The sequence below is a fragment of the Ictalurus punctatus genome, chromosome 1, assembly GCF_001660625.3.
Source record: "Ictalurus punctatus breed USDA103 chromosome 1, Coco_2.0, whole genome shotgun sequence".
In the NCBI taxonomy this organism is placed as follows: domain Eukaryota; kingdom Metazoa; phylum Chordata; class Actinopteri; order Siluriformes; family Ictaluridae; genus Ictalurus; species Ictalurus punctatus.
Window position 1 is genome coordinate 13,045,026 of NC_030416.2, and position 19,054 is coordinate 13,064,079.

The following is a 19,054-nucleotide window of genomic DNA, read 5'->3' on the forward strand; positions in this document are numbered from 1 at the left end:
GACCTCATTAATCACCCAGTGAACCGTTAAGTATTTTGTTGGGGCAATTCGTTTCCACAGTGCTCTTAAGGATTTACTGGTTTTATTTTTAGAATTTGTAGTGTTGAAAAATGATCAAAGCAGCGGAGTAAATCTGTTAGGGCTTGCTCCATAATGGATGATAAATTCTCCTCATTTGTTTCCTGCTGAAAGCGTTCACGGTCTTCTTTGAGCACATTAGAGTGTTGTCTCTATCACCCTCGAGATGTTTTGTAAGCACTCGCCTCTCCATCGACCTCCTTGACAGGGTGCAGAAACCTTTTTCCACCCCATTTCACAACACTCTTCACCTATTTATAGCATTCATGGTTAAAAATCGAGTCCATATATGCATTGGGTGCATTTTGTGACATGACCAGGAGATTAAACTTTATTACTTAAAAAGTGTATGTGTGTTGAATAGCAAATGTTGTGTCTTTGGAAATGTGCTTTATTTGTGAATGCTGTACACACAGCTGCTCAGTCAATTTGCGTTCAATCTGTGTTGGTGTGCTCATTTCATTGATGCTCTTATAATAGCCTTTTACATGCCTCTTGTGTCCAGTCTATATTTTGCATTGATCTCTTGAAATGCCATAGTGATTAAGAAAACCTTAAGGCAAGGCCAGTAACATGTCAGTGCTGACAAAGTGTTGATGTATTTCAAGGCCAATTGCAATTGGTTTAATAACTGTTTGCTCATTCAGCTGATGTTTTTTTTAAATTTATTTATTTATTTATTATCTATAGTTACTTGTGACTGTATTTGTGTATGTGAAGGGTCTTGCTCAAAAATCTATTGGGTATGAAACCAACTAAGAACAACCAAGATTTTTAAATAATTTATTTATTTGTACTTGTTTCTCTATCAGGTGTGTGTTTATATGAATTTTTAACACAGGTTGGCCAAGTCAGAGAGCAGTGAGTCTCTGGGCTCTCAGTGCAGTGGAGGTAGTGGTACACACCCAGCCGTAAGAGCTCTGCAGCAGCGGTCAGGCCGTTCTCTTTCCTGCTCCAGCTCAACCAGACGCTCCACTGCTGGAGCTGAAAGTTCCAACGAGCCTCCAGCCAGCCAGAAATGTAGCCAGGGCCAAACTGAGTCACGCTCGCAGAAACACAATCGGGTAAGAGCACACGCGCGCATACCGCACTTCAAGTTTAATTTTTGGATTTAGTCACACTGAATATTTTGATTTAAAAGGGTGGGAAAAAAGAAGTTAGCATTTAGACAGCTGAATTGCCATTACGTTATCAGTGCTGATGGAAAGGGATGGTCAGCCTTCTACACTACTGTATACACACTGCTCTTATCAGTGAGTGTGTGAGGCTCTTCCTGTAGAGCAGGAATGCAGGCTTTGTTGCACGGTGTGTGTGCTCTGCGTTTACGTGTCTTTCGGATGTTTGAAATTCTTTGTGTTTTGTTTTTCCCCCAGATGCTGAAGGAGGTGGTTGCAAAGACACTAAAGCACTGTGGCATCACCAGCGAGCACAAGCATTTCAAGGCTTGCAGTCAAAGACTTTTTGATGTATCAAAGCTTTATTTGAAGGTATATGATTGGGGGTGGGGGGAAGCTGAGTAGCAGCAATATAGAGCTGTAGGCTGGATTACTCAGACACGTGCAGAGTGTGATTATTGGTAAAATATTAATCAGCACTATGAGTCAGAGTTTATTCCCTACTCGTTTAAAAGGTTCAATGATGCACAGTTTCCATTCTCATTCAGAATAATGGGTAGGTTAGGGGAACTTACGTTTGAGGGGTTTTTTTTTTTTTTTGTTTGTTTGGCTTTTTTTTTGCATAATTTACACTACCTACACTAATGAAAGCACATTCCAAAGTACACTCAGAAGAAAACATTATAAACAGTGGATCATGTTTGTGATCAAAATAAGTGACACTGTTTGTGATATTTCTGTTTGTTGAACCAGTTCTAACCTCGTAATTCAAAGCAAAGTCTTTCCACACTGCTGCACTATCAGTTCAGTTTCTATATCCTACATCATGATGAGGAAAATGTGCTTTCTATATGTCAAGACATTAGCACCACCAAAACAACCTTTTATTCAGAAGCTTGACTTCTTATTAACCGTGGTCTTTTTTGGGACAGGACCTGAAAACTTCAAGGGGTCTCCATGAGGAAATGAGAAAAGCAGCTGGTCAAAATGCTAAGCAGGTAAAGTGTCCATCCGCCTCACACTTACGTACATTTCTATTTAGGTACGCAAGGGGTTTTTCAAAGCTCGCCAGACTTTCTGGAAATGACAAAACATTTTTTTTCCACCTGCCTGGGCTAAATGCAGTTGAAATGTAGTTAACATTGTGATCATCATTTCATTCAGTTCTCTCTGACCTCTGCAGGTGATCGACTGGGTTGTGGAGAAAGCCAAAAAATGATGTGTACATCAAAGGTGTGTACAGTACACACCACGTGTTTACCTGTTTTGCATTATGTAATGTCTGTATGATGTGACGGTGTGTATTAAAGTGTGTTTTATTTTACAGCCATGCTTCCTTGTCATATAATCAGGAATGTGCTCGTTTATTTTGGTACGATAAAAATGTTTAATAGGGCTGTCAAGCTTTTTTTGCATACTCCTATTAGATGCTGGACAAATTAGATGGATGTGTTCAAATTATTTCAGCCCCTCATGATTGCACTATATTTATTTTACGAACATAATATCATCTGCACATACACTGAACAGCCATAACATTAAAACCACCTGTCTAATATTGTGTAGGTCCCCCTTGTGTCACCAAAACAACTCTGACCCGTCGAGACATGGACTCCACAGGACCTCTGAAGGGGTGCTGTGGTATCTGGTTCCAAGACATTAGCAGCAGATCCTTTAAATCCTGTAAATTGCAAGGTGGAGCCTCGAAGGATCGGACTTGTTTATCCAGTACATCCCACCGATGCTTGATCAGATTGAGATCCGGGGAATTTGGAGGCCAAGTCAACATCTTGAACTCTGTCTCATGTTCCTCAAATAATTTCTGTACAATCTTTGCAGTGTGGTAGGACGCATTATCCTGCTGAAAGAGGCCACTGCTATTAAGGTATACCGTTGACATGAAGGGGTTTACTTAGTCTGCAACGATGTTTTGGTAGGTGGTACATGTCACTGGCGCTCAGATCCTTACGCGTGCCCATTGTTCCTGGTTTCAACACATCAACTTCAAAAACTGACTGTTCCCTTGCTGCCTAATATACAGTATCCCACCCTTTGACAGGTGCCACTGTAATGAGAGAATCAATGTTATTCACTTCAGCTGTCAGTGGATTTAATCTTATGGCTGATCGGTGTGTATCGTCATATTTATTAACTGGAGCCATTAGAGCTCTATTTACCTTAACTTATTAATGAACTTATTTGTGAACATTTTTCCCACAGAATCGGTTACACTCTTACATTTCAGCATGTTTAAATGTTTGAAAAGGCAGCTGCAATATAGTACCTCTCGTGTTTTGATTATGGTCAGAGAATGTGCATGTTTCCAATTGCAGTATAATACACTCAAACCCTGAGAAAATTATAGTTACTTATCAATTTCCACTGATCTCTATTTTTTAAAATAAGTTAATTAAAGTTGCCATCCTACATTTATTTTATTATGAGCAGCTGACCAAGAAAGGATTAGGTTGGACTGGATGAGCAGTTGAGAAAAGTATTAATGGCAGTCCAATATTTATATTTTGGAAATGTCCAAGTTTTTCGGCAACCACAAAATGACTAAGCAAACGAAAACACTATAAATCAGTCACCTAGGGCTGGGTAGTTCTTTGATCAATGTCCAAATATTATAAGCAGACATTTTTATAGGAATGGTTTCCTTTGAATTGTAGAAAAATCTAATGGAAAAAGAAATTTGGCCTCCTTACCCCAACCTCATTTCTAGTAGCTAAGCATTCATTCAAAGCACCAGCCAACCTTGAAATTGGCAACACACGAGCAGTGTAATGAAAAGTAAAAACACTTCAGTTGCACTTCCACTTGATCTCCCTGTTGGCTTAGCTTGGATGACCTCATCTCTCTGGTTTGGTGTTCATCCCTCAGTTCAAATATATATATATTCTGTATCTATGCTTGAATGAACCACAGAAGCATGATGGTTCCACTTCCCTTTGAAAGGATGTTTGTCTAATATAATTTTAAGAAATTTTTGATACATCCTGGGTGCCTGGAGATCTTTGGGGCGTTTACTAGTTTACTCTAAACAGCATATATCCAACAGATTGTGTTCACAAGGTATACCTTTTAAAAAATATATATTGTGTATATAATCCGGACGAGTTTACCCTTTTGTTCTGATATACTGCAGGCCTGACCCCTCTAACTCTGAGCCTCTTGGCCTTTTAGATCTTTCCAAAGGTAATGTGCATCTCTCTTGAAGCAGTGCCCCCTGGCACCTCTTGTCCACTGTGGGCTGAAAGGGCTCTCACTTTTGGCAGTACTACGGCCTGCATTCCAGCCTCACAGAGGCCTATTGTTCTCTCCCCGGGTGCCCAGACAGCTGGTGGTAAACGAGGAGTTGTACAACATGTTGGCAACCTCGACAGCTCTCAAAAACCGATTGCAAGATGAGCTGACTGGCTGTGGGAGCAGAAACTGTTGCTCTAGTTCAAGTGTTGCTTTAAATTCCAGCTGGCTTTCTTTTAGAATTATTTTGAAAAACAGGCATTTTGTAATTTATGCAGCAATAGCCAGGGTGGTGTTCTATCTGCAACTTGTTCATGGTGTTTAAATCAGATTACAGAATGATGTGCCAGAATGAGATTTTGCAGAAATAACTAACTTTTATTGATTCTGAAGTATTACTCATTTGAAACCCTGTTTTCTTTGGACCTGTGCAGTTCTCAGAACCTGATACATATTGTTTGCGAATGTAGGCAGGCACTGATTATTTTTATACTAATGCAATGGGAAATTAAGTAAGTTGATACTTCCCTAAGCAATGCAAAAGAACTACTTGTACCACTTCCCTTAAGCCTCTTCTACCATCACAAGCAAGAGCCTGTTTTGTCTTTTGGTAGTGGTAATATAACAGTCATCCTACTGGGGCCTCAATAATTGTTTTTATAACTTGGAACCTGCTTAGGTTTTGTAATTTGCATGCTTATCCAGCACTGGCCTTTGTATGAGCATAGTTTGACTATAAACTGGCTTCAGGCAACAGAAATATTCAGTAATGATTAGCCAGCCTGACACTGACAGGAAAATTTCATGTAATCAACAGGATCGACACAATTTAGCTTTTCAATGTCTTAAGTCACATTGATCCGTCTGTACATGCAGAATGGTTAATAAGTGAAATCATTTTTCATGGTACAGCAGGTAGTCCCAGTTGCTTCTGACCACTCTCATGACCCTGATGGACTGTGTTGAAATGTTGCTGATGATTAATTCTCAGAATGTCCTTTCACTTAAAGCTCCAGAGGAACAAACCTTCCATATAAAAGCACCATGCGTAGTAACAGGACACATTTGTATACTGTGAAACTTATATATGTATGTATATGAATTTACAGGATTTAAAATAAGTCATTCTCTAAATCATAATTAGCTGCCAGAATCATGACAGATCTACTTAGACAGTTCCCGTACAGTCTCATTATCGTGTCATGTTAAGTGCTTAATACTGATCAATCAGGTGAATTCTAAAGCAATACGTAGTACTGTGTGTACGGCTGATCACAAGTTAGTGTTCATTCTGAGTTTGATCATTTTGTCTTAGCATAATCACTGTGTGTGGAGTTGATTGTGTTTCACTCTAAAATAGACAAATCAGATCATTGCTTTTTAAAAAAAAAAAAAAAAAAAAAAAAAAATTTTTAACTGCTGGATATTCACCACTGCTCTTTTTCTTACTAGACTTTCAGACATTTCAGTTCTGTTTTGTCCTGGTCATACTCTGTCCCCTCCTTTGGGACCAATTGTGTACTTGTTTGTGAGTTTCATTAAACAGTTCAGAAGTTCATTTCAGGCCAGTAAGCCCAGTCTGGCGATCTTTGCTGAAAGGAAGGAGTGAAGGATGAAGACAATGGGCTTGGGACACGAGTGCAGGTCCAGTTGCTGTGAACAGAACAAATGACAAGCACTTGATCTTAAGATAGAAGTTACTGATGACACAACCACACGATAAATGACAAACATGATGGCAAAAATTTTCCCCCCAAAAAGAGGTGGTTAAAATATACAAGTAAGGGTTTTTTTTTTTTTTTAAAACTCACAATTTCACCCTCTTTTCCTCCGAAATCCAAATAGAGCATCCGCACCCCGTCATCTGAGGACATTCGGAGTTTCTCAAAGGGGTAGCTGAATAGAGGTTGACTATTAGGAGGTTCTCCTGCGGGCAGCACAGAGAAGCCCAGCTCATAGTGAATGACCAGCCTGCAGTCCTGACCCTTATACATGCAACCTGAAACAAGGAGAGAGGCTTCAATAAAGATGAGTCCTGAACAGAGATACACACAGAGGTATGTTTCCAAGGTGCTTTATTATGTAAAGCTCACCAAAGTGTCTCTGAAAAAGACAATTCTGTTCAGGTTTTCTTATCGCAAACATTATAAATAAGTCCTACATATACTCGTTAGGATTTTTAGACTCTTTAAGCTTATATCTTTCAATAAAGGGAGGGATGAGGACGGTTTTCTTTTTTCAGAAATATACAAAAGTTAACCTAGTGACGAAATGAAAACAAGGTGCATTGTTGGCAACAAAAAAAATTTAACAATTACACACCATCGCAAATACAAACATAGTGAAATATTGTTAAGATATTAAAGGGGATGTCCCCTTTTGAAAGTGATTATATACATTCAAATTCTACAGAGAATAATAAACCGCCTCCAACCTTTTATTCAGATCAACCTCAATTTTTTTTGTAATAGATGTACAGGTTCTCTTTTTTTATACAAAACAGAGAGAGATGCAAACTTTGCATGCAACTGTAGTTAATGACTAACACCACAATGCACTTGGGAATCTCCTTTATGTATGTTAAACAGATTTGCTGAAGCTACTAAAAGCAAAACAAAAAGAAAGTCTGATGTATTTCCGCAAAAACTAGATAAATTCTGTGTGGACTGTGCAACAACATTGAGTAACTCACTAGCTCTGGTTACTACCCAATCCATCCCATAATATGTCTCGTAACTGTCCCCCTGCTACAGTTGCCTCTTTCTATAATGTTCATCAAACACATTTTGAAGTCCTAGAATGATCAGCTTTATACACTAGTAAGCTACCTGCTTAACTACTTCCTTTTGCTACGCATCAAGGAAATCAGAATTCCATATACTAGCTATAAGTGCGTGTGAGCGTTTGTGAGGAGGAAGGCCTTGAACAGGGTTTAGATATCACAACAGGATCAACTGGAGAGCATAAAGCACACACACACAGATGAGCAGCTTAACCCCCGCTTTCACTATTTCAACCTCAACTCATCTGACAGTGTCGTACATACTTGGAGTCCCTAAACAAAATGAGTACACCGGACTGAAGGGTCCAAGCCACACGTAGGCGAAATGAAGCAAAATGAAAGAAAGCGGTGATTAAATATAGGCACTATAAAAACAAAGGCCGATATTGACTACGCAAGAAACATTAAGGTGTAAACTGAATCAGATATCCTTGCATTGATGAGACCAAAATTGGGAAGAGATAAATGCTGTAAGTAATGGACAGAAAAAAGTAAGTGGATTACTATTAGACTGGATGTTTATTTTATTACTATTCTTTTGCAAAGCTTGATGCTGAAATTACAAACTCCTGGGTTCTAAGGAACAGACTGGAATATTTTATATTACCTAGATTAATAGTGTAAATATGTAGTGTAAAAAAACCTGTTCCAGTACAGTGTGATTAAGAACATCAACAATATTTAATAATTGATTTATAGTATATGAATCATGTAAGTCACTCAATCAATGAGAATACAAATCATGAACAGTATATTTAACAAAATGTCCCAAGATTAAGGTAATAGGCCTAGTTATGCTTTCAATCTGGATTTTAAAAATATTACTGCGCTACAGTTCCTGATATGCTCTGTAACATTATTCCAGAGTTTAGGGGCGATGCAAGAGAAATATCTTCTGCTGAGCTGTGACTAAGCCTCAGGACCAACAGCAGTGTCCAAAGAGTGTTGAGTAAAGTCATTGAACAGCATAGACTCGGGTTTACAGAGTTTTGCGTGTATTTAATCGCGCTCTTCCAGACTCAGGCTTTGTAGAAATTTAGACAATTCATTTGCAATGGCAAGAAGCAAAGAAATGAAGTCAGTGTCTCAAACTTCATGAGTCACTACACGGCACACACAGTTAATTAAAAGACTTTATTCAACTCTCGATGAAACGTTTAGCCTGCCAATTTGAGGTCATGATGCTTGTTGGTCAGATTTCCAGCCAACTTCCTCGTGTGGGTTGTCTTGCAGCCGAGGGACTTAGAACACCCTTAACCTACTGATTTTGTTATCTATAATTCGCTGCCCAGCTTCAGCCAGCCAGAATGCAATTTAAATCGGCTCTAGGCAAAATGCAACGTCATAAGCGTGGGCCTATTTAAATGCAGCATCGAAAGTATCAAATATTACACAATCGAATCATTAACTACATCTTACTATTGAAAATACAGGGTGTCCCAAAAGTCTCCATACATGGGGGAAATTAACAAACCTTTACCATGCTTTGACAAGCTATAGCCTTCAAGAAAGAGCGGGAAGCTGTTACAAGGTTGTGATAGACTTTAACAGGAAACAGGGTGAGCACATCACACACACACACACGACACTGCTGCCAAACTTAACAAATTCAACAAGACTGGAAGTGATGCGGAACAACCGAGAAGTCTACGAACATCCACTGACGACGACACAACGACGTGGTGCTGGCCAACATAGTCCGCCATATATGGAGACTTCTGGGACACCCTGTATATTAGACTGTGCATATATTATATGTATGTGTATAGTAAACTCTACTCTAGTAGACTCTACTAGATTGTACAGTTAAATACGTAAAGAAAAAGGCCTAAGAAAATAAAATACAAATTCACACTTTTTAGGATAACTTCAACCAACTCCAGGTGTACATTCCTTTGCCTTATAAAGCTTAACATTCCTTCTCTAGGAGGGTGGACTCCTGAGATTAGACCTAATGCCAATGAGAGGGAAGCGTATTACAAATCACACTAAAGCTCTCGCTCAGTGATCGACTAATAGCAGTGCTCGTATAGTGTTTCCAAATCATTCAGCTTGTGTTTTGGACATTATAATAGACATAAAGGCAGAGAAAACGCTACTTTAAAACGTGCAGTGATATTTTTACAACAGGGTAATCTCTTTCTAAAATATCCAAGACAAAAATGAAGGAAAAATGTCATCTGGATTGGTTTTTATAAACTATTAAAAGTATGATGGCGCTTTGCATTCAGTAACATTTCTAAATACGCTACTGGTTACCCCCAGCTGAGTTATTTACTACATACGCTTGGCATAGAAATCTATTTGTAATAAATCAAAAATGCCTCTCTGGAAGCTTGTGCTGATGGTGGAAAAAAGAAACTTTTGAAAAGACAAGGGAGGTTCATGTTCTCCCTTCTCACTCTCATTCATCTCTTTCTATTTAACAATGCTGTAACCTTACTCCTGACCTAAAAGGCTGACTGAGGCTTTCCCACACAGTGGATTCACACACTATTGCTTTTATTCACACACAAAGAGACTCCATTGAGTCACAGCCAGAGCAAAGGAATCTCCTTCGTCCAGCCGGAGCGGGTCTAGAACAACCGGCTTTGCAGTAATGCCAGGAATTTATGGCCCTAGACATTTGTGTTCTCGAGTCTGAATGACGTTTCTGCGTCAAGTTCATGTTCACGGTGTGAATTTATTATTATTTTTAATGACACTTATAATGGGGTAGGAGTACTTATGGAGGATTAGTGTCTCATTAATATTTTTCTCAATTCCTTTTCTACAACAAACACACTCCCACATCATTTAGGCTATGGTGCATCAAAGTTACACAATAAATCTATTACAATACAGTCATGTGAAAAAACAAGTACACCCCAGGGAAATTGCTGGCTTTTTTTCAATACATATTTGGATAAGAAAACATTTGATCCTCTTTGAAACAATGCCTCTTAATAAAGGTGACACAGTATCATTTTTACAATTTAAAGTAACAAAAAACAGATCAGTCACATGGAAAAAGTAAGAAAACACGTACATTTATCACACATTGAAATCCATAAAATTAGAATCAGATGTGCAAGATTGTATGCCAGTGATTAGAACCTGCTTAGGGAGTGCAGGTGGAACCGGTCTTATTTATACTTCTCTCATATCTAGTATCTGGTATTCCCTTTGCTATTGAGGTGTGTGGCGTGATCACGCGAAGATCTAAAGAGTTCTGTAAGGCCTTCAGAAAATAGGTTTTGGCTGCGTAGGAGTCTGGCAAGGGATTTAAAAAGATCTCCAAATTATTTGAAATACATCATTCCACTATAAGGGAAATCATGTCCAAATAGTGTAGATTTAAAACAACTGTCAGTTGGTCCAGGACTGGCCGGCACAGTAAGTCTCCAAGAACCCAAAATTCATCACAGGATCTGCTTGTACATCTTGCAACTGTTGGTGTCAAAGTGCCTGCGTCTATAATCAGAAAGAGATTGCACAAATGTGACCTGCATGGGAGATGTGCCAGGAAAAAGCCTTTGCAAGACTACAGTTTGCCAATGAGCATATAGGCAAACATATTTTTGCCTTTTGGAATAATGTGCTCTGGACAGACGAATCTAAGATAGAGCTGTTTGGCCACAGTAACAGCAGACATGTTTTGTGCAGACCAAAAACATCTTTTCAGGAGAAGCACCTCCTTCCAACTGTGAAGCATGGTGGTGGAAATGTTATGGTTTGGAGTTGCTTCACTTCCTCAGGGACTGGACAGCTTGCATTCATTGATTCAAGTATGAATTCTGCATCATATCAAAGAGTGCTTGAAGGTAATGTGAGGCCATCTGTCTGGAAGTTGAACTGAAAGTGGACCTTTCAACAGGATAATGATCCTAAGCACACTAGCAAATCCATCAAGGAATGACTCAAAAAGACGAAATTGAAGGTTATGGAATGGTGTAGTCAAAGCCCAGATTTGAATCCCATTTAAATGTTGTGGGGGGATTTGAAACAGGTAGCACATGCAAGAAAACACTCGAACATCTTCCAACTGAAAGAACATTGTATGGAAGAGTGGTCAAAAATTCCAGCAACCCTGGTGGACAATTACGCAAAACGCCTACAAGAAGTCATTTCTGCTAAACGGGGCAATACTGCGCCAAGGGTGTACTTATTTTTTCCACAGAATATCACATCTATTGATATTTCTGTCGAATAAATGGTTGAAAAAGCTCATTTTCCTTGTGGTTTTGTTCAAGTATATCGACTTCATTAATAGGCACTGTTTCAAAGATGATCAAATGTTTGCTTGTCCAAATATGTCCAGAAAGCCAACAATTTCCATAGGGTGTACTTGGGTGTACTCACATGACTATCACTTTGCAATTTGTTCAGTATGTTTCCTCCTCAAGGAAACAAACAAGACAAAGGCATATTTTTACAAATGAAATGATAATCGGTAAAATAACTTCCAAACTTCATACTAGGTCATTACTTTGACTGGGTCGGGGCTTATATTAGTCACAGAATATATACCATAATCAGATGAACAGAAAAGTGGCAAATAGAATTGAGTCTTGCATAACAGCTAACACTATCATTCAAAACAGGTTAGTGAGCTGGGAATATCAGCTTGGAAAATGGATAAATCAACTGGAACAAACAGAATATGGGCATCATGGCCAAATATAATGTTCCCATAATATGATAAGCTTAACTTATAGCCAGAGTTTGGGCTGACCAGAAGTCTACATTAACTCAATTAACCATTATTTAGAAACATGGTGAGCAGAAAAGTATCTCGGAGCACACAATGTCTCAAACCTTGAGGCGGATGCGCTACAACAGCAGAAGACCACCTTGGGTTCCATTCCTCTCAGCCAAGAACAGGAATCTGAGGCTATAGTGGACATATGCTCACTGAAACGGGATAGTTGAAGACTGGGAAAAACATTGCCTGGTCTAATAAGTCTCGATTTCAGAATCTGGAATGAATACGTGGATCCAACTTGCCTTGTGTCAACAGTTCAGGCTGGTCGAAGTGGCGTAACGGTGTGGGGAATATTGTCTTGGCACACTTTGGGCCTGCTAATAGTATTGTTGCTGACCATGTGCATCCCTTTATGACCATAGTTTACTCATCGCAAACTGGTTCCATGAGCATGACGATGAGTTCAGTGAACTTCAGTGACCTTTCCCAGTCACCAGATACGAACCCAATACAGTACTTGGATGTGGGTGACAGGAGATTCACAGAATGAATGTGCTGCCAACAAATCTGCAGTAGTGATGTGTCAGTGCAGACCAGAATCTCATAGGAATTTTTCCAACACCTTGTGGAGCCCATGACACGAAGAGCTGAAGCTTTTCTTAGAGCAAAGCGGTCCTACCCAGTATTAGCAATGTCATTCATTAGTGGCTGGTGCGTGTATGATGGAGATTGTATTAAACTGTAATGAATTCACTTGTTAAATATCCTACTTTTATTTATTATTTCTTTATATATCTTTTACAGGACAGCAGTCACTGCACCAGCACATGGTGTACTAAAGTTACGCCTGCACATGTTTATCTGCTGACCTAGTCACTCGCTGATAATTCATGATTAAAGGCACAGCCTGGAAATGTACTTTTGTAAGAAAAATGGGAAGAATGTTGCTGAATGTAGTTTCAGAATTACTACTCCAAGTGCAGCTGTATTAAAAAAAAAAACACACATTCTGCTTCAAAGAAACATGGAAAAAGAAGAAGAGGAAGAAAACACCCTAATATTATGATCTCCAGGGTCTCACATGCTTCTAAAATCACTGAGCTGAGGGACTGCTCCAGCACTTTATTTCCCAGAATGCTTTGGCCTGTACCCTTTGCCAACTGCACAGAGACCACACAGGAACTCAAGCACTCTAAAAATACTTGAATTCTCTTTTATGTCTTCAATATGAATGACGCACATTATCCAGCTACTAAATGACCCGTCGTGCTTTTGGGAATTCCAGCTGATCTGTGGTCTCGCAAAAAAAAATAAATAAAAAGACACCACCGTTTACCCAGTCAAATCTGATTTTCTAGCAACTCTACAGCAACTCAAGTAGTTTATGCAAATATAAAGTGTGGTGACTAAATAGGATTCAAAGTTTTATGCCGTTGCAATCATTTCTCTAAAACATTTTTTCAATAAGCAGTGTTTTTTTTAGAAAGATGTAAATATTGTGCAACAAAGCTGATGAACTGGACTTGGCAAAAATGTGTGGCAAGTAATCTTAATGATGTGAGCTGCTAAGCTTTGCAAATATTACCCAACCCAAATTTCTACTTTGTTTACAAGAAGAATGGGGTAAATCCTCCAGTGAATCTTGCACATTATGTGGATTTAAATTGGCCTTAATAAACTGAGGAAATTGTCAGGAGCAAAATCTGAATAGTGCAGCAAAATGCTAGATGGGGGACGGGGGGACGGGGGGGGGGTTGTATATTATACAAGAACTAAAAGAAGCATCCTCCTATCAGGGCTGTACTTACTGGTAGTCACTTCTTTGATCATCTCAGCAGCATTGTGGCAGCCAGTGACAATGTGTCTGGTCCACAATGACAGGTCTTTACACGTCTCAGCTCGGAAAACGTGAGTCTCGATGCCCAGCCTTGTGCCGGTGCGTGTAGCGAACGATAGTTCCCCGCCTGGTTTGGGTGACCCTCTATCTGGACCAGAGTGTACCAACCTGAAGACACACAAAGGCAGAAAAAAGGTTTAGCAGCTCAACCTAAAACTGCCCACCCACTCAGTACTGGAAGTGTAATGGGGAATAGCACATCTAGAAAAGTAATCAAGTCAATTGAGTAACAGTATTATATAATAATTGTCATTTTTATTCTACAGCAGCACTCCAAACTGTGCTGAGAAGGATGGCCTACTCGTTATCAAACATATAGCCTACACTGATTTTGAAAAACCCCAGAAAGCTAAAAAGCCAGCGTCATAAATAAAATAGAAAAATATGCTACTGGTTAGTGACTGGATAGATTATGTACTACGTGCACATCCTTATACAGTACTACATGCTACTTTGTCACCGTCTTTAAGAAACGCAACGCTGTAAGCCGATACCGTGATAAACTGCAAACCGCAACATTAACTTGTAAAATTCATACCATTCAGTTCATCTTAACCCCCCTAAACTCTTCCTTGAAGCTTATTATTCAGTAACTACTAAGAACTTTACAGTCACTCAAGTGAAGCTAACAGGAAAGGCATTCAGTTAAGAATGAGGAATGTTCAGTCTGAACTCAGTGAAAAGGTCTGTGTTCCTCGTTATGCATCTTTTAAGTACAGAAAGATCATTTGGTGACTACAGCCCCATGTCCAGATGCTTGCTATGAGTTCTCAATGTTAAATAGGTCAAACTATTTTCGTAATGTTATTATGAGTACAAGTGATGGGGAACTTCCTCTATCACAGTAGCAAGCACTGATGCATTAGATTCAGGTTATTTAAGGCCAAATGGACTCAAAAAAAAATAACTGTGACCTTAGTATTATACGGTTCTATCTGGGTGAAGAACTATTTTGAGATATGGGACATTCCAGCTCGCAAAACTCTAAAGCAGTGAAATTTACAGCTCAACAAGGCCACTTTAAGTTAACTTTAAACTCACATGATTGAAAGTTCATTTTGACACAAGACAAAAACCGTTTGGTTTCTAAGGTTCTGTTTGACCGTTTCTACTTGAGCAAACTCTTAGTCTTATGAAACAACTGCAAAATCTCAACGAACTCGGCAGAGAAAGAAATGTCGGGAGTTTGAAGTCCACATTATCGAAAAAGCATAGATATATTTATGTTCTACTTTCCTGAATGTATTCTCCAAGATCTAAATGACAAGATTTCATTTTGTAAAATCGGAAGTTATTCCTAAATAAGATATTTTATCTTAAAGTTACATTGTAAAACATCATAATAGATTGGAGCATACATGTGCCTGTGCAACCTCAGGACAGAAAATATCCCCAAGTAATGAAGTTTAGCTTATTTTCAACCAAAATACCAGAATCTTATAATACTGATGTCATGAAATGTGTCCTGAGACAGCTAGTGTTGCTCTGGAAATGTATTACAAAAAAAATATTAACCAATATTGTCTTTGTCCTTTGAGACATCTGTGTTCTGGAAAAAGCTTTCACTTTGTACTGTAAAGGCCGCTTAGTTGGATACAGCTTAAGCTTGGACCATATGGAAAATTTCCATTGAGAACTGCAGCTTAGAGTGACATTTTCTCTTTCCAGAAAACTGGCTCACGGTGAATAAGGAGCATTTTGGCAGTTGGAGGTGGAAGCAGTGCGTGTCTGTAGACTGGCATTCAACTCAGCTGGCATAAGGGCTGTAGTTTATGGGTGAGTCTGTATTGCTGGATAAACTGTGTGTAAAACCGGGTGCACACGGTGCAATTTTTATTAGTTCTTTGCGACTGTTGCTTGTCAGGCTGTACGAACTTGATCCCCGCTGTAAGGCATGTCACTCTGTAGGATCTCAGTTGTCATGTCAGACTATACGACAGTCAAGACGTGAAAAACCGACGCACGCGAGAAGACTCATACGGAGCAGGAGAAGCCGCACTACAGAACCGTGCCTCAAATTTAATCTGAGGAAAATTTTTGTCGCAATGGCTGTTAATCGGCTGTCGGGGAACGTGTCAAATTGTCTATTGTTGGTCGGTGAATGTATGTTTCTGGGGAAACATGAATTATGATGATGTGTGCTTCCAAATATTATATCTAGCAAACTGTGTGTGTGTGTGTGTGTGTGTGTGTGTGTGTGTGTGTGTGTAATACCGTGTAGAAAGTAGAGGATAGGTGTGTGCTGGGTTCAGCCAGTTCTCCTTCATACGAGTCATGCTGTCATACAGCATTAGGTCTTTGTCAGTCACCACAACCACCACCGGCTTCCAGCGTGGCCTCTCGCTCTCTGTCTGAAACACAAACACAGCCACGTAGATGGAAATTATTTATTATTTACTTTATTTGTCCAAGATGTTTGGACACAGAAAATGGTACATTCATTCAACAGATGGCCACCAAAAATCGCTGGCAGAAGACTCTGGATCGGCTGGATTTATGCATTTTTTATTAGTCTGATGCTCATATCCAATATTCATGCATTCTTAATGATCTATAACAGCTTATCCAATTCAGGGATGCGGTGGATACCAAAAGCCCTGGACACCAGGCACCAGTGCACACTGGATGGGTATTTAATGTGAAATATGTACGTGATGTGATTGTTTCATTCATGTGAGAGATTTCTTGATGACTCCCATCAAAGCAGCGATTCTCTGTGAGAACAGCTCAAGGCAAGGCGCATCTGGCTACAGTATCCATTTTCCAACAAAGTAAAGCCTCAGACTGCGATCTTCCTTCCTCCTGGCAGCTATGACGAGTAAATTATTTCTCTAAAGTGCTTGTCTAATAAGACATTTAAAAATATAGCATACGGTACTTACAGTAAACAGAGAACTGCAAGAACAGTGAATGACTCATCACATCAAAAACCATGGTTAACCACATCACCCATTGCCCTGGGAAAGAAATTTAACCAGCATCGCTGTAAATTTTTGGAGCACGGAATAAAACTTGGCCTCGTGCAAATTAAAAAAAAAAAAAAAAAAAAACAAGCAAAATGTAACGCTTTGAAAAATCGCCTGACATAGCCTGGTCTACTCAAATCACACAAATAAACAGTGCGCTCTTCACAGGGCAAGCTAAAAAGAGACACTGGCAGGGCTAGGCCAGCCCCACACACACACACACACACACACACACACACACACACACACACTCACTGCAAAGGGAACTAGGTTACAGTCTTTGGGCCCTTGATGCACTGGAGGCTTTTCTTCCCTTATAATTATTCATCAAGAGCCTGACAGCTTGGTAATAAGAGACAGTAAGAGAGAGCTCATTAAAAAGCAGTGAGTGAAGAGGTGGTTAGCCAGCCGGCTTATAGCATCGCGAAGGCCTTAGCTACTTCTGCCAGGCCACAGCTAAGAGAGGGTCTTCAAAAGAAGAGGCAAAAATGGAGGCAAACATGCAGCCGAGCTGCCATCAGCTGCTAGGACTGCGGTTTGAAGAGACGGGCGAGAATGACAGAACGCTCCGCATCCGCAATGCCTAACAGAAAGCTAAACCAGACATCCCTTTCTGGATTATGGAATAGCATCACACAGTGTACCTTACAACAAGTGCTTAAAAACCTAGAACAATTGAAGCAAAAACTCACATTTGTTCAGAGATCAATAAAACATGGGCCATTTTCTGATTTCCTCACCCATTTAGAAGAAGCCTTTATTAGTCACATATACATTACAGCACAGTAAAATTCTTTCTTCGCATATCCCAGCTTGTTAGGAAGTTAAGGTCAGAGTACAGGGTCAGTCATCATACACTTAGGACCTTGCTCAAGGGCCCAACAGTGGTAGCTTGGTGGTGCTGGGGCTTGAACCCCTGACCTTCTGATCAGTAATCCAGAGCCTTAACCGTTGAGCCACCATCATCAATCATCATTTTGAACTTTGCCCATGAAGTGTTATAGAACACTTCATTCCTAATTCATATTGATGAGTCAAACTCAGCACATAATCCTTTTAAGCCAGTGGGATATGAGGTAAAGAACACCTAGGAGACTCGACTTCTAACAAGCACATCAGAATGCAGTACTGGTGCACATTTTTTACTTTTTTTTTTTTTTTTTTTAAACTTCACTCACAGAGCTAAAATACACTTGCATCTCCATTTCTTTTACTACTGTACTATTATCAACAAAATTCAGTTCCTTCCTTTTTTGCTACACTCCATCCATTTCTCTCCTCTCCATGCTTCAGCATCATTCACAGTGAAGGACACGTATCCTCTCAGTCATTAAAGCCAGCACCTTTTTTTGGCAATGAAACTCAAACTGCTTGCACAGTAATGAATCCCATTTTGTGTCACATTGTAACATCAAAACAGCTCTAAAATCACAACAATATATTAAACTGTTGGCTCTCCCCGGTTGCTAGATGCTTTGCATACCCCGAACATAATATCAAAATAATGGAATACAATATAAACCTGTCTGCTATGAATAGAACACTATTCTCCTTCACATAGCGAACATCTCTGTGCACACACTCGTCACAAGCACGAACCTTCTCTGCCAGCCATCCGAGGTGGCGTATCTCATGACTCGCCCCGATGCCGTTCCTGGCTGCTTCACTGAGCTCAGGCATCACCTTGTTCACGAGGTTATTGGTAGCAGACTGCATGGACTCGAACCAAGCCAGAGCTGAGCCGGAGTCCAAACACCGCAACACCACCGTGTGCTTTGCGTCAGGAGAGTGTAGCTCCAAGTGCCTGCAGAACAAATAGAGACATGAGAAACAGCCCAGCACTGAACCGGTCAGCTTTCTACATGTTTATTACACGTGCAGTATGACCACCAGGTTTTACTTTTGAACCTTTCATTCCATAAACACGCGTAGACCAACATTGGGTGTCTTAAATGTTTTTTAATGAATACTTCAAGCTTTCTAATTAAGAACGAAGAAACAATGTTATATTGCATCAGCTCTCTTCTCTACAAAAAAACACTGTTAAGATTCCATTGGTATCGGCCTCGGAATTAAATTCTCGGACCCACGCTGGTGTTACCCTCTCGGTACCGAGCTCGGGAAGAAGTCACACAGACCGAGTTCTTAGTTTAATGCTGATACAGGCAGAGTATATTTAGAGAAAAGGAGGAAGAGTTAGATCATTGCTTGACTTAACTAGGAACAGAGAGCTTATTGTGTCAGAACAGGGACTTCTGTGTACTCAGATAAGAAGATGTACAGGCT

General features: G+C 39.8%; 2 protein-coding genes across 5 annotated transcripts in view; one reads left to right on the plus strand and one right to left on the minus strand.

The window, feature by feature from the left end:
- The window catches only part of mtbp (MDM2 binding protein), a 31,369-nt gene extending 26,023 nt beyond the window's left edge, over positions 1–5,346 (plus strand). For 3 of the 4 annotated variants that reach the window (XM_017471090.3, XM_017471082.3, XM_017471071.3), the window contains 4 exons: positions 920–1,142; positions 1,452–1,565; positions 2,126–2,191; positions 2,377–2,519. In XM_017471090.3, coding sequence (XP_017326579.1) covers positions 920–1,142; positions 1,452–1,565; positions 2,126–2,191; positions 2,377–2,412 — 439 coding nt within the window. In that variant the 3' untranslated portion in view covers positions 2,413–2,519. Of the gene's footprint in view, positions 1–919; positions 1,143–1,451; positions 1,566–2,125; positions 2,192–2,376; positions 2,520–2,759 lie in introns of those variants that run through there. The other variant, XM_017471074.3, reaches the window with a different exon arrangement.
- Positions 5,347–5,816: 470 nt separating this feature from the next.
- Positions 5,817–19,054, minus strand: part of sntb1 (syntrophin, basic 1) — a 32,705-nt gene continuing 19,467 nt past the window's right edge. The window contains exons 3-7 of the mRNA XM_017471109.3: positions 18,368–18,572; positions 16,017–16,153; positions 13,714–13,910; positions 6,251–6,438; positions 5,817–6,092 (exon numbers count right to left, since the gene is read on the minus strand). Coding sequence (XP_017326598.1) covers positions 6,000–6,092; positions 6,251–6,438; positions 13,714–13,910; positions 16,017–16,153; positions 18,368–18,572 — 820 coding nt within the window. The 3' untranslated portion in view covers positions 5,817–5,999. The remainder of the gene's footprint in view (positions 6,093–6,250; positions 6,439–13,713; positions 13,911–16,016; positions 16,154–18,367; positions 18,573–19,054) is intronic.